Source organism: Acomys russatus, chromosome 14 (assembly GCF_903995435.1).
Source record: "Acomys russatus chromosome 14, mAcoRus1.1, whole genome shotgun sequence".
NCBI classification, from domain to species: domain Eukaryota; kingdom Metazoa; phylum Chordata; class Mammalia; order Rodentia; family Muridae; genus Acomys; species Acomys russatus.
In genome coordinates, this window is record NC_067150.1 from 3,869,158 (window position 1) to 3,896,568 (window position 27,411).

The window sequence follows — 27,411 nt, forward strand, 5'->3', positions numbered from 1 at the left end:
AGGGTAGAGGCACTCCTACACAGCACTCTCTGCAAGTGTGCAGACCACCAGCCAACCTAGAACTCTAAAATAAAGACACTACAGTGCAGGGCGGCTGAGGAACAGAACAATTCTGACCTTACTCTTGTTCAGAATAAATGAGCCCGGGACTAGAGGTTGGATGTTTAGTTACTTAGTATCATATACTAGCTCAGAAATAGCCACAATAAGACATCACATCACAGTGACATTTTAAACCGGAACAGGTGCCATACGCTGTGGTGCCTAAACTACACAGCCCAGATGTATACCACCTAGGCTGTGCAAGCATACTGTACATGCCCACAAAAACAAAACTGCCTAGTGTCAGGCTTCTTAGAATGTACACCAGTTGTTAGCACATCTTTAAATCACCTGAATTAAATTAGCATTTGAACACTCTCCCTCAAAATACATTTTCTTTAAAATTAAAATTGGTACACATGTCACATCACATTCCAAGCTGCTGTAAGCATTTAAAAGAAAAGGAAAAAAAAATAGTTTTTCAAACTTCATAAAATAAAAACAAAATTGACCATCACACTTTTCCCATTGCAGCATAAACCTAAATTAAGAGTCTATAAAGCCGCCTCCCTGGTTTGCCACACTTTGAGTTTATTTCATCATAGAGAAAAAGTTAATTTGTATACTTAATAAATCAGTAACATTTCTGACAAAGGCTCTGTACCTTATGTTGATGTAAAACAGCTGACAGCCTTCTAAACAGATCTTCTGCTTTGCTGTAAATAGTCAGAAATCCACTTGCATTTCTATCGATCATAACAGAAAATATTGACTCGTCTCCGGCGTCACCCACACCCTTAAACTGATTGGGAATGCCAATGAACCTCTTCATTTCTCTGTAGTATTTAGCCCGGATTTCTTCAAAAGGGGGTCTGAACTGCAACCTTCCCTGTCTAAAAAGACAAGACGAATGGGCCTTCTTAAATTATATTCCTTAAAAATGCAAATTATTAGAAAGTGTAACTTTAAAATGAAATCGGGATGTCAAAGCCTCTTACTTGTAGGTTAAGTCTACAGTTATTTCTGGCAAGTTCTCGTTCAGCGCCTCCAGGCCCATCTGGTACTGGTGCTCCAGAGCCTTGTAGAGCTGGTGGTTCCAGTGCTGCCTCCATGCATGCATGTCACTGGCTTGGAATCCCTGAAATGCCATCACCTTCTCAACTTGAAAGCTGGTGCTAAATGACTCTTTTTACTTCAGATTTTCAAGCTACATGAAGCACCTCTACCAAATTCAAACTCATTCTAGATATCTTAAAATATGCAACTCTAATTGCTGGTTTTAGTAAGAGGACTTATGAAACATTTAGTATGAAAATCTCACAGCTATAAATATCATCCGAGAGGCTCACTAAAACTGAAAACTCAAGGCAACATTAAGCTTTTATTTGAAGGTGGTCTACTTTGTGAATATTTTTGTATTTTTTCAACGTTCTCAAAAATGCCACTCTTCATTTCCTATTTCCTAAATACCCCATTGACTATTTTAAAAATAAGAAATTTAAACTACATTGTTCAGAATAGTTGGCTTTTGTTTGATATTGTTGTTTGCTTCCATACAAGCATTAAGACATCTATTCTAGCATTTTGGGCTTTTTCTTCAAATTCTGAGGACTAGACAATATATGAAACAGCTGACCCAAATTCAACTCACAGCCTATCTACAGAAAAATGTGCCCCTAAGAAGAGTCTTGAGAGTCACTTCAGTCACTAGACTTGGGTTTGATTTTAACTTTGTATTCCACAGAGGTTACAACCTCTTAAAAGGGAATGGCAAACAAATTCATAAGCACTGAGTTAGCAAAACTACAAACTAAACAGGGACTTGGAGCTCGGTAAGACACGCAGAAGCTTACCTTTACTCAGCTCCCACAGGTTCACTGTGATTTATGGCATGTGTACGCGTGTCAGTCAGAGAGCTGTATTTGTTAGGGTACCAACAGATGTGTCAGACTTTGTGTGCACTTGTCACTGACCCATGCATCCAGACTCCCAGAAGATGGCATCACAAACACAACCACGCACCTGTGCCGCCACGCTTGCTAAGCCAGTTCTCAGTTCCTGCAGCCCGTCTTTCCAACGCTGCTGCTGCCGAAGCAGATCAATATTCATAAGAATGACCACCTGTTCGAAAATGTGCAATAGTCTCAGAGACTGTTAGGAAGATGGTAACTTTCCAGTGACGCAGCCATCTTAAGCACGGGCAAAGCACTACTCACCCGACACGACCGTCAATACCTAACTGATGCATAAGGACAAAACCTGCCCTTGGGACGGTTTCTGCCAACACTGCAAGAAGTATCAAGCTCAGGAAGGGCTGGAGTAAGTGAGGAGGACAGCACCACATGCACTCAGATACTAAATGCAAAGAGGAAAGCGGGACGCTGGCCTGGGGAAGCACACGGACTGTTGGGAAAGCTGCAAGCCACAAAGCAGTCAGTTTTTCGGCACTGACATCTGCACTCTGGCTAGGTTCCTTGTTAACAGCGGAGAAAGGTAAGTCAAGAGAAACATAAACTGTTTAATCTCAAATTACTTCAAAAGAAAAATTGTAGCTATATACTAATTATTTTATTCAACTCTATTCACAGCAAAATATACCTTTTCACAAAATGTAGTGTGCCACTTTCTCAGCTTTCTGTTCTCAGTAGCAAGTCGCTCAGCAGCATTTTGGAGTTTCTGGATGTAGCCTTCTAGCTCTTTAGGGTTGTCCCAGGTAATCTGTGACTTGCCTCCACTTCCTGCCTTTGAGTTCTTCAGTATAATAAACAACAGTATTCAGATACGATTCTTTTTTGAAAGAGGTTTAATTTTATGTTAAAAGCCCAATTATTCCTAACACTGATCTCCATCAAGATCAAATGTATAAATTTACCTGCAATCCTGGCACTTGGGAGGCAGAGGCAGGCGATACCTATGAGTTCAAGGCCTGCCTGGTCTACAAAGTGAGTCCAGGACAGCCAGGAGTACAAGAGAAACTCTGACTCAAAAAAAATATGATTTTTTTAAAAGTTTGCAGTCGCAAAGTACCATGTAGTCTAAAACCTACTTTCAGTTTTTCTAATTCCTTATATATGGAGATTTAACTAAACAAGAAAGGAAGCAAATCTTATGTTTCAAAAAAGACAAGAACTCTGTGTACCAGGATCTCAAACTTAGTAGAAGAAAAGGTCAATACTAAGGCAGCTCTCCAAGCCCCAGCCTCATGAAGCACGGAGGTCTCACTTACTTTAATGATCTGCTCAAACGCTAAGGCAGACTGCAGCATCATCGGCCTCTGGCTCTGAATCATCTGCTGATCGATGGAATTGTAAAAATGTGCCACCTGCAAAGAACAGTTCCAACTAGTAGTGAATAATAAAACATCCTGTTTTTAGCACATTTCCTTTATTTTTGTTTGAGTGGTAATAACTTTTCTTAACCTTAAAATTAAGCAGCAATAGTTTTTTCATCTTCACTTAGGAAAAATATACCCAATCAACACATACATGTTGAGTTCCTACAATTTATCAAGTCATGTCCAAAGACAAGAAATTTTAGTCCCTGGGATCAAGGTTCACCATATCAGAAAGAAAGGAATCCAGCGCTAAGGAAAGGCTCAGTGCTGAAGGGCTGGATCTCCTCCTTCTGTGCCTTTCAAAAAGCACTTGAGACCTCTGTAGTATATAACACAACTACCTGTACAGTGTTCCAACCAAAAATTGGCTGCTCTTGATCTTTTCTCTCAGATTCCACATCAACAAAAACCTATACTTTCAAATTATACCTTCAATCCAACCACATCACCGCATCTCTATCCCCTCCTTTAATCCATGGTTGATCTCTTAGCAAGACCAGGGAAGCAGTCTGTGAACTAACTAGTCTCCCCACTTCAAACCCTCGCTTCTGACGTTATTGTCTACATGACAGTGGAAAAGCCATTGCATGGGTGCTCCCCATTACACTGGGGAAATGGAGGGTTTGTTGAAACAGGCACCCCTCTTGATCCTTGGGGCAGATGTTCGTTCCTATGTGCCCTGGGGACGTGGAAAGGCTAAATGCCATCTCCATCCTAACCACTCGCCGTGAAGCATGTGTAACTGTGTAACCTGCAGTTCCCTGACTGACTGCAAAACTAGCACAATTCCTACCCAAAGGCCCATCCTCCACACATCCTCCCCAGCTCAGCACACAGCTCTCTCCTGTACATCTTTTATGTTTGCTCTTAAAGGAGGCAGTTTATAGAATCAAAGTTCTGCAAAGAGCTGAAAATAGAACTACCGTATGACCCACATATAGCACTTCTGTGCATACACCCAGGGAACGCCAACCTTGGTACAGAGACACATCCTTATTCATTGCTGCTTTACTCACAATAGCTAGAAACTGGAATTAGCCTAGGTGCCCACCAGCTGATGGATAATAAAAATGTGGTGCACAATGGGATTTTATTCAGCTATAAAAAAATGAAGTCTGTAGGAAAATAGATGGAACCAAAAAAATATCACATTAAATAAAAAAACTTAGGTCCTTATCTATCTGCTAGTTAGTTATTAGTTAGCAACGTGGGATATAAAACATCTTTGACTTCTGGCAAAATTAAAGTTTTTATTTGCAGAATTAAAAAAAAAAAATCAACTTAGGTCCAGGAAGACAAATATCACATGTTCTGCCTCATATATTTACCCTAGCTTCTGACTTTTAGATGTATGTTTAACTTGGGAGTATCAAAGAGGTCAGGAAACCAGAAAGAGACTGGAGTGGAGGTAGGCGGCTTATTGGTAGAAAGGGATAGTAATAGAGGGGAGAATCCAGGGAGCTAAAGGCTTAACTAGGGATAGGTAGTGGATGAATAAAAGAGAAAGAAGTGGGGAATGAAAAAGTCAAACTACGTATGTATGAAAAACCCTTATGTACAGGGGTGTCTGGAGAGATGGCCGCGTGGTTAAGAGCACCAACTGTTATTCCAGAGGATCTAGCATATACATACATAGCAGTCCATGTATAATTTCAGTTCTCGAGGATACAACGCCATCTTCTAGCCTGTGTGGGTACCTGGCACAGATATATGCATGTAGGCAAAATACCTATATACATAAAATAATTTTTTTTTAATCCTTTTGGATTAGTCCGAGTGGAGCGAGCGAGCCGAGTGGTTGTCTGGTCGCGACTCAGAAACCAGTAGCCCTTGCAGCATGGCTGACAAACTGACTGAAGAGCAGATTGCAGAATTCAAGGAGGCGTTCTCACTATTTGACAAGGATGGTGATGGGACTATAACAACAAAGGAACTGGGCACTGTGATGAGGTCTCCTGGGCAGAACCCCACAGAAGCAGAGACACGATCAATGAAATAGATGCAGATGGTAATGGCACGATTGACTCCCCTGAGTTTCTGACAATGATGGCAAGGAAAATGAAAGACACAGACAGTGAAGAAGAAATTAGAGAAGCATTCCGCGTGTTGGATAAGGACGGCAATGGCTGTATTAGTGCAGCAGAGCTTCACCATGTGATGACAAACAGATGAAGAGGTTGATGAGATGATCAGGGAAGCTGACATTGATGGTGACGGTCAGGTAAACTATGAAGAGTTTGTATAAATGATGACAGCAAAGTGAAGACATTGTACAGAATGTGTTAAATTTCTTGTACAAAATTGTTTATTTGCCTTTTGTTTGTAACTTATCTATAAAAGGTTCCCCCTACTATCAAAAAATATGCATGTATAGGAATTTGGACTTCATTCCTCCACGTTTTCTTCCCTTATCTTACTGTCATTGTCAAACCTTATTTTGGGAAACTGATGAAGTAACATGTTGCATGTGGCTCACTCTGGATCTATCTAAGCCCTTCGGCACATCTACACTTAGATGGAGTTGGTCAAACGAGGGGACATCTGGGCTCTGCCTTTTTTTAAAGTAGTTTTTAGGAACTGTCAGCATGTTGTTGTTGAAGTGTGGAGTCGTGACTCTGCGTGGACTGTGGACAGTCAACAATATGTACTTAAAGCTGCACTATTGCAAAACGGGTGTTTTATCCAGGTACTTGTACACTATTTTTTTGTACTGCTGGTATTGTACCAGAAACATTTTCTTTTATTGGTATTTGCTTTTTAAACTTCATTTAGCCACTTAAAGAAAATCTGCTTATGGCACAATTTGCCTCAAATCCATTCCAAGTTGTATATTTGTTTTCCAATAAAAAAAAAAGTAACAATTTACCCAAAAAAAAAAAAATCCTTTTGGAAACCCATTACTTTGTAAGCTATTAAAATGATTTTTTAAAAAAAGAATTGGAACAATGGCTTGATAGAGCAAAAGAAATGGTTATTATATGAAAACCTCAGTGCTAAGTATGGTACACCTCTCTACAGGTTATTGACCAGGGGGTGGGGGGGGCGGGGGAGGCCAATGGCCTCCCAAGACAAGACTGGCTATTATCAACACTCTTGGTTGTCCACCTTAACTAGAGTTTAAGACTCACACATTCCGGATGCAGTACATGGAGAAATCAATGTGGAAATGGCCACGAATTCCTCCTCCTTCATGACTAGTTTTCACAATTCTGTACTACAGGCTGGAGGGGGAGAAATGGTCGCAATGGTCTGTGGTGGTTTTAATAGAAATGGCCCCATAAGCTCGTGTGTTTGAATGCTTAGTCCACAGTTAATGATCTGCCTGGAAGGATTACGAGGCGTGGCCTTGTTAGAATAGCTGTGGCTCTATTGGAGCAGTGTGTCACTTGGGGTGGGCTCTGAAGTCTCAAAAGAGCCCCATCAGGCCTAGTCTCCTTCTCCACTTGCTGCCTGTGGACCAGGATGTAAAGCTTTTGGCTGCTGCTCCAGCACATGCTTCTCTGTTCCCTGCCATGATGGACATGGACTAACCCTCTAAAACTGTAAGCCAGCCCCCAGGTGAGTATCTCTTTTCTTCTGTTGTAAGAGTGGAGGGCAGACATGGAGGGACAGGGAGATGAATGGGATCGGGGTGCATGATATGAAATTCACAAAGAATTAATAAAAGACTTAAAGAAAATGCTTTCTTTTATAAGAATTGCTTTGGTCATGGTATCTCATCACAGCTGTAACTGTAACCAAAGCATGCTCTTACTGACCACTGGACCTTTCCTACTAAATACTAACCTGCCAGGCAACCTGCACCCATTGGTACAATGGTGGTATGACTATTACGGGAGTAGCAAACTGCTTTCTGGTGGATTTAAGATCTGCTTCACAGAAGGGAATTCAAGTCTGATGCTGTAAACTTAATCAAATGGCTGGGAAGGGCATAAGCCCCGGTAGTGAGAGAAAATGTACAGTTGATGCTGTACTGAGTGTTCATGTCATCAACTGCATTCTACATATGTATTTGATAACCATGAACACTGTAGCATTCAACCTTGGTCAGGGCAGCTTCTCTTTAGAGTGGGCAGCAGTTAATATGAAGAGTCATAATTAGTCAAAAGCTGAAAGCCTTGACTATTGAATGCTGGACCCTCAGTGAGACCCTTTGCCTAAGGCCAAAGGGACCCGTGGATGAAGAGGTGACAATAACACAGGAGGGAGGGGGAGTACTGTGACATGTCGTCTGGACATGGCATGGCCTGGCACTACGGACCCATAGCAGCCATCGTTAATGTACAAGAACAAGACAACACTCCAACACTGATGGGAGAGAAGCTCACAAGACCTCACTGGCAAGTTGCTGGCAGTTGAGGGCTGCTGTAGGTTGAGAGTCGCCTTTAGAGCTGTGGTCTCTGGTAAGTGGAGGGCCTCACACCCATGCACATGAGCAGGACTGATAGAACTCAGTGAGTTGGAAGGAATGAAGGGAGGGGGACATTTGGGCAGATCCAGGGAGAGAGAGAGAGGACAATGGTGTGGGCATGATCAAGATACATTGTACATATGTGTCAAACTGTCAAAGAATAAACAAAATTTATTTAAAAAAAAAAGTTGGTCTGGAAGTGGTAGCACACACCTTTAACTCAAGAGGTAGAAGCAAGCTAATATGAAGCCAGCCTGGTCTACATAGCTAGTCCGAGGCTGGCCAGGCCTACATAGTGAGACTCTGTCTCGAGTAAATATTAAAAAGTGGTGGAGCTTAGTGAAAGGTCTTTAGAGCAATGGCAATATATGCCCTCAAAAGGAAGTATGGCGCCCCCACCCCTCTCCTTTTGCTTCCGCGATAGCCGCGATAACTGGATTTAACCCACCGATGTTCCTACAACATGCTGCTCTGGTGTAGGCCTAATAGAAAGGGAACAATTGATCACAGGCTGAAACTTCTAAACCTGTGAGCCAAAAGAGACTTTCTACTTCTAACTTGACTCTCTGAAGCATCCGGACAACGTCAGAGCATGTCAGAGGAGCAGACAGAAGAGGCCAAGACTGTAGCCTGAGCGGGGACCTGATGCAGGAGGTGGACAGTTAGGCAAACAGTGCTTGTTTTAAGAAGGGAAACAACAGCATGCTACAAACAAATAAACCAACACCAATTAACCTGGGTTATCAGAAAGGGAGGTGGAGGACTTTCATTAGAAGTTCCTTTAAGACCTTTATAAGTAATAAGAAAAAGGAAAGAAAGAAAAGAGTGAAGAAGTTACAAAGGGAAGGAAAGAAGAAATATGTAATTTTTCCAACTGATTTTAGAATGAAAATTAATGATAGTATTGTCTTAAGTTTAAAAATTCCTATATAAAGGCAGATTTTAATTTAGTCAATTAGCAAACCCCAAATTCACAAGCTAATAATCTATTATAGTAGCATAAAACATTGAAAGCAGAAAACAAATCCCTTAACATAGTCTAATTTAGCATAATAACCAAGAACAAAAACGTCTTCCAAGGTGGCCTCATACTTGTTTAAGAATGATGGCTTGCTTGCAGAACTTCTGAGCAACATTTGCAACCTGCTGGATTTTGGCAGGAATGACAAAGCCCAGGGCAGAAAGCTGGCGGACTTCTCGCAGGAGGACCACCAGGCGGTCGGAATAATGCACCTTTAATTCCCCATCATTAGGGTCCAACTCCATTATTCGGCTGTTAGCCTCAATACTAGAAGAATAAAGGAAGAGCCATTTTTTAAGCTTCATTTTTCTTACACATTGCCTAATGAAACTGGTAACACATACACACGGGGGGAGGGGAGGTGTCAGATGATGTTGACATGGGAAAGTCCAGGCTGGAGAAGATTCAGTGAGCCCATGTGCAGCAGACCTCAGACCTCTGAACCACTCACCGCCTTACACAGCACGTCACCGCTGCATAGCAAAGCATACTGGGTTTCAAACCTAGCCAACCACAGCAATCTGTTCTGGAAGGTGAAGGCTAGAACATCTCTCTTATCTTCAGTTCCAAGTAGGAAGGAAAGAGTTAAATGGCACAAAATTGTAGTAGTCTTTGTACCATAGGCTTCCTCTATTCCTCCTCCTGAGCCAGAACTGTAGTCAGGGACATGCATTTCCTATTCAATTTAAGAGCGCTGTTGGATTGACCATCCTTGTACTAGCAGGGGGAGAGTCAAATAACTTCACGTTATGAACAGTTTCTTTTTAAAAGGCATGGTGGTTGCACACACCTGAATTTAAGACTAAACCTGGGCAACATAAGGAGATCTTATCTGTTGAAAAACAAGCAAGAGGGCTAAAGGTTCAGCTCAGATGTAAACTCATGCTCAAGGGTCTGACTTCTAGTAGCAGGGGGCATGGGAAGTATCTAAAATAGAGATAATAATAGACTGTGGAAATCTGACTGCAAGTACAAACAAATGTTGATTTGTGTTCTAGCGACACTCAATGAATGGCTACTAAAGCAAGGGTAACCAATAAAACATTGACTAAAATTCATTAAATACTTATCAAAGGCTTACTATTTGGGGTGTCATAGGAAAATATTTCTTTCTTAACGGGTTTTAAAATAATATAATTTGCAATTTAAAGTGCTTATGTATACAATGTAATGTAAAAAAAAAAAAAAAAAAAGTAGGAAAAAAAATCTATGATTCTCCATAACAAAGCATCTTCAGGGAAGCAGGGCCTAGTTCTCAGAACTTAAGCTGCAGTTCCAAGGACCAGACATGAGAGGGGTAAGCACTCGTCTCCAGTTGGATAATCAAGTTCCAACCTCAGTGACTTCCAGTACACTCAGGGCCAGGGAGATGGCCCTACTCCCCTAGAGGACCCAAGCTCAGTTCCCACCAGCCAGTCAGGCCCACAGTCTCCTCTAACTCTAGTGACTGGGCACCCTTCTTGCCTGGGAGGGCAATGGAGCACACATCTGACATTCACACATATGCACATGAGTCTTTAATAAAAAGCAAGTCTGTGGAGAGGAGCGGGCTCTACACATGACTTTGTGTCTACAGGTCAGTGGACTGGCACTTACCACAAGCCTGACCTGCAATCTGACAGCCCTGACTGAACTTCCCTGGACCAGTCATCAAACTGCTCCTGTTCATAGAGCTTAAACTGGTCCAAGAGATCTTCAGCACTCCGATGGAAAGAGCGAAACCCTGATAGGTCGGACAAAAGCGCTTCTGCAATCTTGATAGTATCATCTACCTTTAAAAAAATCCAATGACAAAGATATGCATTAATGCTACCAAAATTTTAGCTTTCAAAATAAGGCAGTCCTTTCTCTGACTTGAGACTCAAAAACTATTTCCCTAACATTTGTAAACAAAGGGAAAGGCTTCCTCATAGGGAACAAGGATGTCACCCTCCAACTGGCTTCTGAACTATACAACCTCAGAAAAATAACACTCAAGAGAACAGCACAAACAAGGAATTATACAAAGGATTAAGTGAAGGAGATGCTAGTCACACAAGAGCTGCACACCACTAATTTTCAGAGAAAACTCCAAGAAGCATCTGCATTGCTCCTAAAGATATTTGCCATAACGCTGCCCATTCGCTAAATACTTTCTTAATAGCGCAAACAATAAATAGATAGATTTGAATGTCAGCAAAGACAGAAAAGGTGTCTTCCTCCATAACTGCCCATTCTAAGGAATCGTACTTTTGAGAATGAGGCAAAATATTCCAGAACATACGTCAAAGGTACAAACTTGCAAAGTAGGTTTTGTAATGTCCCATGACCTTTTGCCCTTGATTACAGACTCCATTATCAATCCATTAGTGTTTACTATACAAGTCAAATACAAAGCCTATACAGATTAACAGTAGGTCCAAAAGAGCTTTAGGTCAACTTTAGTAACACTATCAAAGACAATGATGTACAGTTACCTTTCACCTCTCCTTTAACTTCTACACTAAAGTGATTTAGTGACATAGAAATACTTGCAGATAGACTTTTGAACCATCAGGACTTCTCAAGTTATGTCTTTAAATCTAGTATCAAAGATATAGTCCTCACTGATGCTTTCAAAGGTTCTGAGAGACACAACGTGACAACCACCTCTATATAAAAAATGAATAGTACCATAGTCTTCTCCACACATTTGTTTTCAGGCTCCTTTACATTTCAATGAAGATTAGATGTTACAGCATGAAGGTAAACTGCTTCCTACTGGGTTGGGTATTTCAGCACATGGTCCCCAGCTGATGGCTTTGTTTTGGGAAACTGTAGTATCCCTGGGATATGGAGCCCAGTTGACAAAGTACAGCCATGGGGTAGGGATAAAAGTCTCAGCTTAGCCAGGTTCTGCACCCAGTTCTCTACTTCCTGATCTACCAAGATGTCATGTCCTATGTTCCTGCCACCACATGGAGCCACACAGGCAGACCGCTCTTCATGACACTCTCTCCGCTCCCTACAGTGTTTCTCTGGCATCTGGCCACACAATGAGAAAGCAGCATTTGCACAAAATAGCTTTAGAATATCTATCATATACCTTAATGCAGTATGTTTTCAATATGCATTGTTTCTCAACTGTATTAAAACAAGTACCTTCAATTCCAACTGACGAACCCAAACAATATTATTGACAACTTCTGAAAGATTTCTGCCAGAAAGTGGTCCAGTTGCATCACCAGGAATTCCTCGGCACCGATTCTCAAAGTCCAATCGAAAATCTGTATCATACAAGTCAAATAAATTACACAGAAGGACCAGAAGCTTCAACAGTTGAAGCTATGTTGAAAATGTTGAGGATACTTCTCCTCACTTCACCACAAGAACCTTGGGGTGTATATGACAATTAGTGCTGTCAACACGACACAATGTAGAATCAGCAGGAATGCAGATTCAGAAGATTATCGTATGTTAACTGATGTGGGGAGAAGTTTCTTGTAGGGGGCAGGGGATGCTGAACTGTGTAGGACAGAAAAGCAAGATGAGCATGAGCACGCATGCATCACTGTTTTCTTCTATGCTTGCTACCCTGATGTCCCCACTGTGATGGGCTATAACGTGAACTGTCCATTAAAATAATTCTTTCCTTCCTTAATTTGCTTTAGTCAGGGTATTTTATCACAGTAAAAAGAAAAAGAAACCTACAAGAAGAACATCGAACCCCTACTCAGATCTACCCAATGGACAGGACATTCTCCACAGTTATGTGGAGAGCAGGGACTGACTCTGACATGAACTCTGGTGCCCCATATCTGACCACCTCCCCTTGGTGGGGAGGCCTGGTGGTACTCAAAGAAAGAATAAGTAGGCCACCAAGATGAGACTTGATATCCTATGACATATAGTGGGGGAGGAGGTCCCCCTTGGGTTTAGACTTAGGAGAGGGGAATAGGGTGAAAGCTGGAGGGAGGAAGGAACAGGAGGATACAAGTGATGGGATAACAATTGAGTTGTAATCTGAATAAATTAATTTTTTTTAAATTCATTTTAAAAAAAAGAAAGAAAAGAAACTAAGACAATGCACTATGTAAGATACAGAAAGAAACCATCTGCTAAAAAAACAAACTGAGGGGCTGGAGAGATGGCTCGGCAGTTAAAAGCAGTGGCTGCTTTCAATTTCCAGCACCCACGTAGCAGTTCATAACTGTCTGTAACAGTTCTAGGGGATCTGACACCCTCTTCTGGCTTCCATGGTAACCAATAATTCACACAGTGCATAAATATACATTCAAGCAAGACACGCACATAAAATAATTTTTAAAAAAGAAAATACATCATAAAGAAATCAACGTTTGTCATAAAGATGCCTTAGCGTAGTTTTTAACCCTGAACAACAACATGAGAGAACTACCCACCATAAGCGTTTCTCAAGGAAGCAGCTAGCTCTGGTGAGCCTTACCTTTAACTGAATCCCCAAGTCTTGCCAGCAAAGCCTCTCTTTCTAACATCAGTTCTTTGCTTATAGTTGGACGCTTCACCAGTTCTTTGTATTTCAGAAAGGCCTGAAGAAGCTAATGTAAAATAAAGTGCATGCTTATCCCACCTCAAACACACACAGCAAAACAGCTTACAAAAACTTTACCGTGAGATCTTTTGATACTTACCTGCTGTGGACTATCCTGAATTTCTGAAATGTAATTCTTTAGTTTCCCTGCTATCTTCTGCTCAGCAGGTGCAATGATTTTCTCATACTGAGACACTGCGGCTTTCCATAAAGGCTAAACAAATTAATTATACTGTTAGACTGTAAAGTTTAAAAAAAAAAAAAAAAAAAAAAGAAACCTTAAAACTCGAGAACACAAAAAGAAATTAAAGACATAAACACATTGAGACTCCACCTCAGTATATGGGTTGTACTGAACGGGGTTCACGCCAGTAAAAGGCTCAAACACTCGAGACAGGCATATGATTCTCTCCTCGCCGGCAGGCAAAAAGCACAAGAGCTTCTCATGAATCGTTCGAATAGCCAAAACCTGAAATGTAATATTTTAAAACATAAGATGTATTAAAGTAAAATACTCTGTAAATTGGTCCAAAATCTAAAGAGTTTATACAAATATCTTTACAGTAGCTTCTGTAAGTGAAGAAAACAGGAAGTATCTCATTCTTTTATGTATGTTTGGAATATACCATACCAAAAAAAAAATTGTGTTTATCCTAAGAAAGGGGTGCAGTTATCTCTGCAATCTCACTTTGCCTTTCCTTTGAAGCTAACTATGGAATATTTTTATGAAAGCTCATAGCTGAGGTAAACAAGAAACTGTATGAAATATGTCCACCGAGCACATCCTTCAAAGGAGGCCATCTTTGAAGCAAGGTCAGTAGCCAAGAGAAAGCTTGTGAATCCCACAAAGGAAAAACTGCTTCATTTCTTACAACACAGAACAAAACAGAATTTCACAACTGATGTGTGGACCACTCACATGTCTAAGGAGAAGAGAAAAGTAGGACTTAGTCACCACTCTGTGCCACGCCCTACACTGGAGCAGGAGATGTCTCTTATGACAGTAATTTCTGTGTTCACCCAAACCATCAATCACGTCTCTCACACATGGTCACCGGTTGTAAAATGCATTCACAGACCAGTGGAACCCACTTCACTTAAAGACAAAGAAGTAGAGAGTCAAACTGGTACCTCCTCCAGCCGTTTGCCCAGTCTGTCCAGAGTTTCTGGGAAATACTTTTCATTTTTCCATGGATGAGGGACAAAGCGCTGCCACACCTGACCTGTAAGGTGACTGCAGACTATCACCCACTGTTCACAAATTGAAATGCCAGCTTTAAGGTTTTCTTTCACAAGGTAATAAGGATCTTCCCACAGTTTCAAACTTCCCAGCTTTTTCTGAACAAACCTTCCAAATGAACCACCTAACAAAACATAAATCAAGATTGTATGGAGATATTTTTTACAGAATTATAAAATATATACTTAGGAAAAAATTAACATGTACATTAGCAACTAAAAATCCACAGGAGACTGCCACCCACCCTGAGACTGCCACTATGGGTAACTTATATGCCTGCATGTGTACACAGACATGAGCTTGCATTCATCCTCAGTCAACATGCTGTACCAAAGGCTGCAGGGCTTAGTACATGGAAGAAGCAAACAACAGCAATTCCAAGTTGCTACCTGACTTGCCTCATAACAAAAGTGCTTAGCACACACCTTCCAGGAGCTTATCTCAGGTTCTAAGCGGAATAACGGAAAGAATCTTTTCTGAGTCAAATGTGCAATATTGGGATATAAGCCAGTTTGGTTTTAGTAACTTTCAGCTCATTTGAAACCATGGGAAAGTGAACATATGAAGTGGGCTAGAGCAATGTCTTGGCAGTCAGGAATGCTCACTGCTCCATCAGAGGACCTCAGTTCAGAGCCCAACACCCACCCACATCAGGTGACTCATGAATGCCTACAGCTCCAGGCCCAAGGGATCAGAAAGTCTCCTCTGGTCTCCCCGGGTACTAATAAATCCTTAAATATTTTAATTAATTAACATATGCATAAACAAAAAAATAAATTTAGTTCTATTAATGATCAAAGTATTTTACATATAGGAATTAAACCAACTATAAGCAAAAAAAATGTATATAGATAAATCTGTGTGATTTATTAAGAGTTACTTAAATAAGCCGGGTGTGGTGGTGCACGCCTTTAATCCCAGCACTCTGGAGAGCAGAGGCAGGAGGATCGCTGTGAGTTCAAGGCCAGCCTGGTCTACAAAGAGAGTCCAGGACAGCCAAGGCTACACAGAGAAACCTTGTCTTGAAAAAAAGAAAAAAAGAAGAAAAAGTTACTTAAATAGCAAGTATTGAGTTAATAAGCATTGTAAGTAAGAAATCTGGGGGAAGAGAAGAAGGGAGGGAAGAAGGAAGAGAACAACTAGGTTTGCAGTGTCCCCAAAGTGTCCTTCCCTCCTGTACCTATGATGTCCAGCAGATGCAGCATGCGTGACTCGGGGTAATGAGCATGTTCCGTTTGTCTCCACACATCATCTACAACATCCCGAGTCGTCTCCACCAAGTCAACAACTTCTAGCAAGGACAGACTGTCCAAGTTATAAAATTCCTGAGACCAAAATGCATTCATGTTGAAACACAGTTACATCTGTGTGTTAAGTAACATACATAATGTTCCCAGACTTTCTCAACCCCTGTAAATCTAATTTCTTCTTCCTTTTTCCGACTAGTTTTGCAAATACCCTCCACAAACATAAATATCACAAAAGACTGAAAAAACAATAGGAAAAAGACTAGTCATTTATTTACACCCTTAGCTGAGTTTCTTTACACTGGGTTTATCTGTTTTCCTAGCAGAGGTGGCTTTAGCACCCTATATACACTGCGCACTATAATCCACACGTTCGTTATTCAGTCGTGTGTTGTGCTCTGTAATGTGGTGACCAGCAACAAGAGCAGCATGAATTCATTATTCTGTGTTTCATCAGTGTCATCAAAACAAGCTTTACTATGCTTTAAACATGCCATAACATGATACTGCAGAGACTGGCAGGAAGGTTCAGTGGTAAAGGAACCTGTGACTCAAACCTAGTGACCTGAGTTTGATACCTGGGACCCATGTAAAGGCAGAAGAAAAGAACTGACTCCACAACGCTGTTCTCATGTGACCTCTACATGTGTGTGAAAGCACACCTGCCCACACGTATACACACACCATCCCCCCACAGACACACACACCACATAAGACTTCAAGTTTTAAATTACTTTGAAATACTAGTTTAAATCATTCCATCAAAATATATTATCTCTACATAAATAAATATTAGCATACTGGGTTTGTGTGTGATAAATGCATGTATTATGCATGTCTGTTTGTGTATGTGTGGACGTGAGCACTTGTTTGTGGACATTAATGTGGAGACCAAAGGTCAATTGGGTGTCTATTCCTCTATCCCTCTCCACTTTTCTCTTTCTTTTGAGACTGGGTCTTTCAAAGAGCTTAAAGCTTTCCACTTAGACTAGGTGAATGGCCAGCAAGCACCCCAACCCTCCTGTCACAACACTAGTGCCGGGACTATCAATCCAGATGTGGATCCGAAGGCTGAGCCTGTACAACAAGCACTTCACCCAGGAGCCAGCAGCCGTCCTGGACTTGTTTTGCTCCCACTACCTTCAAAACACTGCATTTTTTTTTTTTAAGGAAAATTATTTCCTACAGATTGGAATTTAATGTTTTTATTTCTATATTTTATATACTTAAGCATATGGCTTAAGTAAATTCTAGGGTTTATAAATTATGTATCTTGCTTACAACTGTCAAATAAATTTTAAAAGAGAAAACTACACTGAAAATTGAATCCTAAGGACCATTTACAATAAGCTTAATATACAAAACTTTGTGTGAATCACATACCCGTGCAATTGTTTCAAATAATTCCTTAAAATAACTGGCTCTTTCTTTACTAATCTGTTTATTTCCACGATGAGCTTGTTCTATCCAAAACTGGAACTCATCACTTGGTGTGAGAATACCTAAAAGAAAAGTTAAGAGAAAACAATTCAGACACCAGAGGAAACAAAAACATTATTTGGTTCATCTGCTGGTTTAGGTTTTGTCCAGAAAAATGACCTTACAACCCCTACCAACAGTTACTTCTCACTTAAGTCTGTTAGAAACACTAACTGCTCCTACTTGACAGCTCGGGTCCTGTTTGTGAATGTAATGTTGGGTAGCTCCCACCAGCTTCTGTAAGCCATTCTTAACAAGACTGTCATCCGGCATGTTAAGTCTGTGAACTTGGTCCTACACAGTGATCCCTAAATCTGACCTCATACCACTCATGCCAGCAAATTCCATCAAATAAAAAGAATTATAAGCAATGTATGGTTTCAACTTAATTTGAAAGTATATGCAAAAGAGTTTGAAGCCCGCCTGGTCTACAAAGTGAACCCAGGACAGCCAAAGGCTACACAGAAAAATCGTGCCTCAAAAAACAATAAATAAATAAATAAATACCCCACTCCGCTAGATCATTTCTGCGAGCTTAATCACATGCTGAGTACGACTGTGTGGGGTAAGTTTTAAAAAGCATCTGTTTGATCATTTGAGTCCAATTCCAATTGTGCTACAAATATTTTTAAATATTATTTGTATATTAAGCACTTCATTTTGCTAATAAGTAGAAATGTATCTATTCTCACAATACAATTATAAATAATACCAATATGATACATTATATAATAAGAGTTGGTGGCCCACTATCCTCACAGGTATAGAGCCAGCCACATGCTGTAGTGAGGCATTCAAAGAGCTGAGACATCAGCCCCATGTGCCTCCTAGGTGAAGTCAAGGCCACACTTTACACACTGGCTTCCTTTCTCATACTTCATCCACTTGTCTCCTTTCTTGACTTGTAAACAGCACCCCTTCTGTGGTCTGCTTGGTGCCACAGTTTTTCCATCTTTAAGCTCTCAATTGGTCCGACAGCTCTGATGTCTTTACAGAGAACGTACTGGTCAGGCAAGTCACATTCAAGGCATGTGTTATAGGTTATAACTACTGTATATAACCACCCTATTTTCAATTTCTAAAAACTACCCAGTGCTTCTCCAAACTCATAAAAATCTATTCACTTTCAGAAGCTTACATTCATAGAAGATCCAAAAACCACAGAAAGAAAACTGGGAAGAAATAAGAGTTATTTGCTAATGTATTGATGGAATGATCACTTTATACTTTGAGTTTGCTACAGATGGTGTCCTAATTCGGATCACTGTTGCTGTGATGAAATACCATGACCAAAGCAACTTGGGAATCAAAGGGTTTCTTTGGCTCATGTGTCCATATCCCTATTCATCATAGAAGAAATCAGGATAGGAACTGAAACAGGGCAGAAGCAGATACAGAGGTCGTGGAGGGGAGCTGCTTACTGGCCTACTCCCCATGGCTTGTTCAAGCTGCTTTTTTTTTATAGAACTCAGGACCACAACCCCAAGAGGAGCACCATCCACAATGGGCCCTGCCCCATCAGTCACTAATTAAAATGGCCTACAGGCTTGCCTACAGCCTGATCTTTGAGAGGCATTTTCTCAACTGAGGTTCCCTCCTCTCAGATGACTATAGCTTGTGTCAAATTGACATAAAAGTAGCTAGCATTGGAGATGACTCAGTGGTAAAGGTACCTGCCACTAATCCTGGCAACCTGAGGTTGATCCCAGGATTCCAAAAGCTGGAAGGAGAGACTGACTCCCACAAGCTGTCCTTTGACCTCTACAAGTATGCTGTGGCACTCACACACATATTCAAGCGCAAAAGTATTTACTATCACTCTCCCTCTTTCTCTCTAAGTAAAATAGTAGTAGTAGTAGTAATAAAAAAGTGAGTCGTGGAAATAAAACATTATATATTGTTATGTACCTCTCGTATCATCTTCCTTAAGTTTCAGCTTGGGTAAGTTAGTATCTGATCTTCGTAGAACTATACCCAACCCAGCTTCTAGTTCACTCAAAAGATTCTGAAGTTTAGGATCAAAGTTTCTGCTCCATTCCTGGTCCTAATTAAAAACAGGCAAGAGAACCCATTGGTCAAAGCATTGCCAATCAAGCTTGTTTCAAAAAAAAAAACCACTGTCTACAAACTATGTCCACAAATCTCTACTTCATCGAAAGCCTGCTTTAACTTCCACTTCAACAGTTAAACATTTCTAAAAAAATCATTTAGTACAGCTAAGTAAGTTGATGTGAGCTGCACTTCGTAGCTTTATTCATTGTTCCTCAATAAAGTTTAAAGTAATATTAGAAGTTTGGCACTATAAAATTTTTTCAATAAATACACTAAAACACATTAAACAGTAAATGAAATAATATGTATGTCCTTTTTCCTTACTGACCAAAACACCCACATAAAATAAAACCACAAATACCGCACTCACCTTTAGCAACACGGGTGCAAACACCTGCCGTACTGCTTGGTAAAGGGAACTGATAGGTGATTCCAGCATGGATGAGACAAGAATGTTGTTATGTAGATTGTCTTCTGTAATTACTTCAGGTCGGAGCTTGAAAAACACTAGCACTTTATCTTTAGTGTCATCAAAATCAATCTAAAGTGATAAACAGATGATCTTAAGTTTTCATAAAATTTAGTATTGGAAAGAAATGTTGCACTAGCGTGTTAGTTATATCACGAGACATGTATATTTAAAACTGCCCAAATAACAAGTCTATCTCCTAAAACTATCTTTACCATAGCCAAAATTGTTTTTTGTAAAGAGTTTGAACATCAACTTTTTATTAAATGATCACACAGCTACATTACTGGAAACGGTAAACAAGCTGGGTTTGCTGTACACACCTGTTACCTCAGCACTGGGAGGCTGGGGCAAAAGGATGACACGCTCAGTAACAATCTACACTAGGAAGTTAGCTTGTCTCAAAATTAAATAAGTAAATCGATAACCAAAAAGAGAAATAAGCTGACTTACCAGGAATGTACTAAATCAATGCCAACGATGTCAACAGTAATCAATTTATTAGCTAAAAAGTATACTGCTCAAAAATGTTCTCTTTCCTTTTTCCAGAAAGGCAATGAATTAAGGACTTATGACCCTTACTCTCCTTATACACGTTTTGTGTCACTTTTATCCTAATTGTTATAATAATTTGTCGCCAGGAAGAAGTAGACACTGTTCTAGCAAACCGTCATATTTTATGAGGATAAAAATTATGTGAAACTCAAGGACAATTGTTTATCAAGTTTGAAAATACAACCATATGAGGTTATGTAGCTTATTAAGTTTACAGTTTAGCTGTGTTCAAGGAAGGAGAGACTAAAGATGTCTTAAACAGAGTTATGCTGTCAAATCCCTTAAGGATCTGAGTTGAAGGCCAACCTGGAAGGGCCAAAGGTGTGTATTGCTCCTGTCCAATCTGCGGACAAGGGAACTCCACCACCGAGGCGGCGACAGCTTGGGCCCCAGGGCTGCTGGGCAAGGCTGAGGCTGTCTTTGGGCCTAGTCCGATGACCTGGGTCTGAGGGAGGGAAGACCAGGCGGGACCTGGGGACGCAGGGCAGGTGATGCCCGGCGACCGCCTTACCGCGTTGGAAAATGCCAGCCCAGCGTCAGACCGCTGCACCCGAAGTAGCATCTGGTTCCCGTCGTCCAAGAAGTTGTTCACCTCGGGGCAGTTGCTCAACGGAGGCTGGTCCCAGAGCTCCGGCCTCATCCCGAAGTAATTCTGGGTGGTCGTGAAAAGAAAGAGTTTACGGACGTCCCCGAGGCCTCCCGCCATGGCCGCGGAGCAGGAGAGGGACCCGGAGCAGCTCAGCCACCTCACCGCCACTCTCCCTGGTTGCCACGGCCGTCGCTATGGCGACCGCTCCCCGCCAGCAGCCCGCGCAGCGGAAGTAGGACGCCTGGCGCGCACGCAAGGCTGAGGATCCCAGCGCTCATCGATTGGATGTGCTGAGAGCTCCTCCTATCCTTTATCCTTCCATCCTTGCTTCTGATGCTGCTCCCTAGTGTTTCCGAGGCACGTGCAAACCACACTAAAGTATCAGGGTCGACTCTGTGTAATGGAGAGGTAGTAGTTCACAACTAAGTTGCAGTGAGGCTGTAAAAGAGATTGTTGTTGTTGTTGTTGTTGTTGTTGTTGTTGTTGTTGTTGTTATCATTATTGTATTATCATCATCATCATTTTTTAAATCACCATTTCTCCAGGCATGATGGTCCACGACTGTAGCCAGAACATCTAGGCTACATAAGAGCACCCTGTCTCAAACAAACAAACAATTCAGAGGGACTGGAGAGGTGAATCAGCAATCAAGAGCGCTTGTTGCTCTTTGCAGAATATTGGAATTCAGTTCTCAGCATACACATGGTGTCTAACAAGGGTTCCTAACCCCAGTTCCAGAGGGAAGGAGGTGTTCAACCTCTTCTGAACCCTGCCCATACATACAAGCAGGCAAAACACTCATAGGTATAAAATAAATACGTGTAAAATAAGTAAATTCAAACAAGGCGGCAAACCTCTTGTTAGAAAGTTTTGTATTCCTTTACTCTTTCACACTCAATCTGCTCCTTTCTGGATAGGTTAATTTCCCACTGTTGGTTTTGTCTTTGTTGTTGTTTTAACCTTAATAATTTTAGGAAAACCTTAACAGTCATTATGTCAGGACCAGGTGTTTCTAAGTTCTTGGTCTTTTAACCAAACAAGTTAAAATACAGATCCCCAAATAGTCACAAAAGCAGCAAAGTGAAAGATTGAAAACACTGTTAAGACTGACACTGGGCCACAACTCTGAGAACACTCATAGTTTAGGGCTTCCTTCAATGGTGTTCAAAATGAGTTGTTCACTAAGGTCCATGGTTTGGCTTATTTTCTATTTTGATTGGTATATTCAGTCATTCGGTTATTTCCCAAGGCATGTCCCTTCCCACATTGCATCTCATTCTAATCATGTGCATGCCTATTTTCATAGGCATAGGCTTGTAAGCAATGCACTCATCCTAAACATTAACTGAAGGACACAGTTCTGCCTTACTGCACATGGACCAAAACCAGTTCAGGCTACACGGGCCCTATATTCTTTGTACCTAGATATGTTGGGATACTATTTGGCTTGTTTGATTTTTAGAGGAGGAAGCAGAAACTTACCTTTATCCAGAGAGGAGTGTATGTGTAGACAGACGCAGGTGCAAGTCTGAGGTTGCTGGATGCATTGTTTAGATTGGGGTGTGTGCATGCACAGTACATACGGGTAAAGGAGCTGGGCTGTCAAGTTCAGTATTGAGGGGAACAGGACATGGTTTGTAATACAAACCAAGTAGAATTCAGGAATGCTAAACTATTCCCTGTGCTTGCCTGCCTCAATTACCCTATCACAGCAGTTTTTTTGTTTTGGGTTTGGTTTGGTTTGGGTTATTTTGGGGTTTGGTTTTGTTTTGTTTTCCCTACCTAAATTACCCTACCATAGCAATATTTTTGCCTGCCTCAATTACCGTACCACAGCAATATTTTTTTTTCAGACAGGATTTTACTGTGTAACCTTGGCTATCTTGGACTCCCTTTGTAGACCAGGCTGCCCTCGAACTCATGGAGATCCACCTGAGTGCTGGGACTAAAGGTGTGTGCCACCATGCCATGGTAACAGCAACATTTTTAATGATTTATTTTTATTACATGTGCAGGGGTGTTTTGCCTGCATGTATGACTGTGTGAGGGTGTCAGAACCTCTGGAATGGGAGTTACAGACAGTTGTGAGCCTGAGTCCTCTGGAAGAGCAGCCAGTGTTTTTAACTGCTGAGCCATCTCTCCAGCTCCTGAAAATTTCTAAACAGACAAAATATACAATGTGATGCATTTGTTTAACAATAAGTACAGACAACGAGAAAAATCACAGATAAGGACAGGGTCATCATGTGCCTTATTGTAAGTAAACTACTAAACTGGCTGTTACTCCCAAGATCTATTAAAGACTCAATTCAATCAATCTCTTGCAAAATTGGTTATTATGTGCCGAACCAGGAAGGATGAACACAGTTCTTACAGTTTTGGTTTAGCCTGTCCACTATCCTCACTGATTTAAGCTGCCATTCTATGTTAAAAAAAAAAGTTCGGGAAAAAAAGTTTGGGGTTTTTTGTTGCTTTTGTTTTGTTTGTTTTACTTTTGACCCAATAACCACAACTTTCTCCAAAACTATGGTCATTTAGAATTAGAAAAAAAAAATCTGCTTAAGATCTGAGAGTTTTAAAGAGGAAGCTGAACTGTTCTTAATTATAAAGGTAAACAAATGCAAATGTTCATGAAGCATCCAAAAAGTGTGAGATGGGGTTCTGGACACTGAATGGGCTGGCACTGGCTTAAGGGCAATCCAAAAAGGACTCAATGTAACTGTAGCCAAGTAGAATTTCTTGAAAGCAAAAAAAAAAAAAAAAAAAAAAAAAAAAAAAAAAGTCATCATGAAATTCTCTTTATCCTTAAGTACTAACCCTGATTGAGTCAGTTTAGTGGAAAGGTGTGAAATGGGTAAATTTTGCTCGTGTGGCATGTGGTAAATAAAATTCAAACACATGCAGGAACATAGTCAAAAAAGCAGGTAAGACCATGAGAATACAACACAAGAATTTCTGTAAGTCATGAGTAGACTTTGCTTTCTGTGTGCAAAGTTGGCATGTGAGGGAGCAGGAAGCCATAGTAAGAGTTTTGCCTACCAAACCCTTTTACACCTGCAGAGCAAATAGCAAGCAGAATAAAGCAGGCACATGTTGCATTATTATTGTGCAGATGGTTCTGGCTTGAGAGGTTAGCGCTATAGAGCAGCTGGGAGAACACGTACCTGCCTGACAAACCAAAAGCCTTGGGTTCAGTCTTCAGAACCACAAAGGTGGTCTGTACTTGGGAGATGGAGGCAGGAAGATCACACATTCAAGACTAGCCTTGGCCACACAGTGAGTTCAAAGCCAGTCAGGGTACTATGAAGGTTTGTCTCAATAGATAAAAGCTCTCACTTGATAGATCTCTTGAAAATGTCTCCATTCTCTTCAGGGAGGCACTGTTCTAGATGATCTCTGAAATTCCCACATGAAGTCTGTGAAAGTGACTACAGAAAAAAAGTTGTTTGTTTGTTTTTTGCCGTACTTATCTTTCATAAATACTGATCAATTTGTATTAAATTTGTGTTGGTTATAAGACATTGACCCACTTATTTATAAAACTATTTTATGCAACTTAAGGGAAAAATACCAATTACCTTAACTGGACTTTGGAATACCCAGATAGCTCATAAAATATATCTGAGGATTTTGGTTAAGTGGTTTGCAGAAGCTGTCAACATTAGAATGTGTAAACTAAGAAGACAGCATCATGAAGATGGCCTGGGATGGTGTGTTGGTTACTTTTCAATTGCTGTGATAAGTGGGAAAAACATGACCAATGCAACTTTTATAAGAAGGAGTTTATTTGGCTGATGACTCACATCATGAACTCCTAAAAAGCAGCAGAGAGGCCACACTAGAAATGTCAGGAGCTTTTCAACTCTCAAAGCCCACCTGTAGTAGGACACACTTCCTCAAAAAAGGCCACACCTCCTGAGCCTCCCAAACAGTGCCACCAACTGGAGACCAAGTGGTCAAGCATCTGAGTCTATGGGGGACATTCTTACTCAAACCCTCACAGAGGGTGTCATCAGACATATTGAGGACTCAGAATAAAACCACATGGAGGGCAGGAAGTGATGCCATTCACCAGTAAGCACAACCTTTGGAAAGCTAAGGCAGGGGGACTTGCATTGGAGGTCACCTGAGCTTCATCGTGCGACCTAGTCCCAGAACATCCACCCAAAACAGAACCAGCAAAAGGAGGGCAAATATGCATCCCTAGATCTGAAGCAGACCTTTCTTCTGCTTTCCAGGCAGAACTCCCCAGGTTCTAGAGCCTTTTAACTCTCACAGAGTGAAGCTACACCTCTTTTAATCTGTAAGTTAGACAACTGATTTCCTTTATTCTTGGTAGCTCAAGCTCAGGCTGAAGTACACCATCAGTTTTCCTAGGAAATGTGTCAGCTTGTACATGACACAACATGGGATGATTTGCCCTCTGACATGCGAGACAATCCTCATTTTTAAGTCACATTTGTGTCTACATGCATCACATTATCTGGAACCCTGACTGCTTATCAGCTTTCACAGCAGAGCGATAGCCGCCTATTGCTGTTCTTAGACGATGCTAATTACACATAAAAAGTGAGTGATTTACAAGCTATCCCTTAAAGTTAGAGAAGCAGACACTCACTCTGGGACATGGATTTTACATATATCATTCAGGAGAATCATGGTATCACCTGTGGTCTGAATGTTCATGTGATCTCAGTCATATATTTCAATTTAAGCCTAAGTGTGATCGCATCCAGAAAAAAAAAAAAAAAAAAAAACTTTGAGAAGCAATTGGGCCCCAAGGACAGTGTTCAAGTCCTTAGAGAAAAGGCCCAAGGAGTATATTTGCCTTTCCCATCACATATGAAATTGTGTGAGGAATGGGCCTTTCCTAGACACCAGATCCACTGGCACTTTAATAATAGATTGCTCAGTCTCATAGACGTGAATAGCACATCTTGTTGTTTATAAATTACCTGATGGGGCATTTTGGGGGGTATATGCCCAAGAGTGGTATATCTGGGACTTGAGGACCCAAGGGAGGATGCTTAAGTCTCACTCAGAGGGGTAATTAGAATAGACAGCTGAAGCAGCTGAAGAGAAGGAACAGGGGAAAGGAGGGAGCTCAGAGAGAAATGAGGGCGGAGATCAGACCTGGGGAGAGCGGGGATGGGAGGACAGGGGGCTTAGAGAGAAAAGAGAAACTAAAGGTGAGGACATCTTTGAGACAAGCTGGAGACCTATGACAGGGTGGGCTCCTGGGGAATATGGGGGTGACTCTAGCTGAGACTTCTAGTAGCAGTGGTCATGGAGACTGAAGAGGACATCCTCTAACTAGACAGGACTTCTAGTAAAGAGAAAGGAACATCCACCCACAAAAACTTCAACCCAAAATTTACCCTGCCTACAGGATGTTCGGGGATGAAGACAGAGCTGAGATTGAGAGAATGTCCAGTCAACGCCTGGTTCACCCTGAGACCCACCCCATGAGAGAGAGCTAACCTCTGACACTATTAATGATACTCTGCTATGCTTGTAGATGCCCTAGCATAACTGTCCTCTGAGAGGCTCCACCCAGCAGCACATTGACACAGATGCTGAGACTCACAGCCGAACATTGGGCAGAGCACAGGGAGTCTCATGGAAGAGTGGAGGAAAAGGACAGAAGGACTAGGAGGGTACAGGAGCTCCACAAGGTGACCAACAGAGCCAACTAACCAGGGCCCAGGGGAAGGGGGGGCATGCAGAGACTGAAGCAATAGGCAGCTCAGGATTCATGTGGTCCCCTAATAAGGAGAGAGGGAGCTGTATCTGACATTAACGCTATTGCTTACTTTTCCATCACTTCCCCCTGGTATAGCTGCCTCACAACAGGGAAAGGATGTGCTGGGTCCTAATGTAACTTGATATGCTGGGGTGGTTTGGGGAGGGCTGAGTAGGGGAGGGGGTATGGCGGAAAGGGGAGGAATGGTCAGGCTAGAGGAGAGGAGGGAGGTAGCTACAATTGGCATGATTAATTAATATTTAAAAAGTGTTTCTTGAGTGGCCCTGTCAAGAGCAGTCCTGTAGACTCCTGGTGGTGCAGGTAACGGAGAGTAGGTTCACCGACCAGTTTGTCTGCTACCCAGGTCCAGATCCAGGGCTCTGAATTGGCCCACCCCAAGAATCGGTATCATCTTTAAATGGTTGGGTCGTGGGAAGGGGCCAGTCCTGCTGATTCAGGGCTGCACAATCTCCGTGACACAGGAAAGCAACAGGATGACCCAGAGATGAGGATACAATATTGGTGATGTCACAGAAGCCAGAGGTCTCAGGGCACACTTGCAGTGAACATTTACAAGTAAAGACACTGGGAACCACTGGCGTGCACGATGTGAAACTCACAAGGAATCAATAAAGTTTTTAAAAATCTTCTTAGCCTTTGATATAATTGGGCTACGTAAAAATTCACCTTTTGTGTGTGTG

At 41.4% G+C, this 27,411-nt stretch overlaps 1 protein-coding gene and 1 pseudogene across 1 annotated transcript in view; one reads left to right on the top strand and one right to left on the bottom strand.

Moving 5' to 3' along the window:
* The window catches only part of Dync2h1 (dynein cytoplasmic 2 heavy chain 1), a 192,232-nt gene extending 170,918 nt beyond the window's left edge, over positions 1–21,314 (bottom strand). Inside the window, exons 1-17 of the mRNA XM_051155884.1 lie at positions 20,890–21,314; positions 19,725–19,895; positions 19,211–19,346; positions 17,207–17,325; positions 15,757–15,901; positions 14,468–14,700; positions 13,671–13,805; positions 13,437–13,550; positions 13,232–13,343; positions 11,929–12,053; positions 10,405–10,580; positions 8,880–9,075; positions 3,269–3,364; positions 2,641–2,793; positions 2,065–2,163; positions 1,041–1,180; positions 707–935 (exon numbers count right to left, since the gene is read on the bottom strand). Coding sequence (XP_051011841.1) covers positions 707–935; positions 1,041–1,180; positions 2,065–2,163; positions 2,641–2,793; positions 3,269–3,364; positions 8,880–9,075; positions 10,405–10,580; positions 11,929–12,053; positions 13,232–13,343; positions 13,437–13,550; positions 13,671–13,805; positions 14,468–14,700; positions 15,757–15,901; positions 17,207–17,325; positions 19,211–19,346; positions 19,725–19,895; positions 20,890–21,084 — 2,574 coding nt within the window. The 5' untranslated portion in view covers positions 21,085–21,314. The remainder of the gene's footprint in view (positions 1–706; positions 936–1,040; positions 1,181–2,064; positions 2,164–2,640; positions 2,794–3,268; positions 3,365–8,879; positions 9,076–10,404; positions 10,581–11,928; positions 12,054–13,231; positions 13,344–13,436; positions 13,551–13,670; positions 13,806–14,467; positions 14,701–15,756; positions 15,902–17,206; positions 17,326–19,210; positions 19,347–19,724; positions 19,896–20,889) is intronic.
* Positions 5,146–5,639, top strand: LOC127198090 (calmodulin-1-like; annotated as a pseudogene).
* Positions 21,315–27,411: the final 6,097 nt, after the last annotated feature.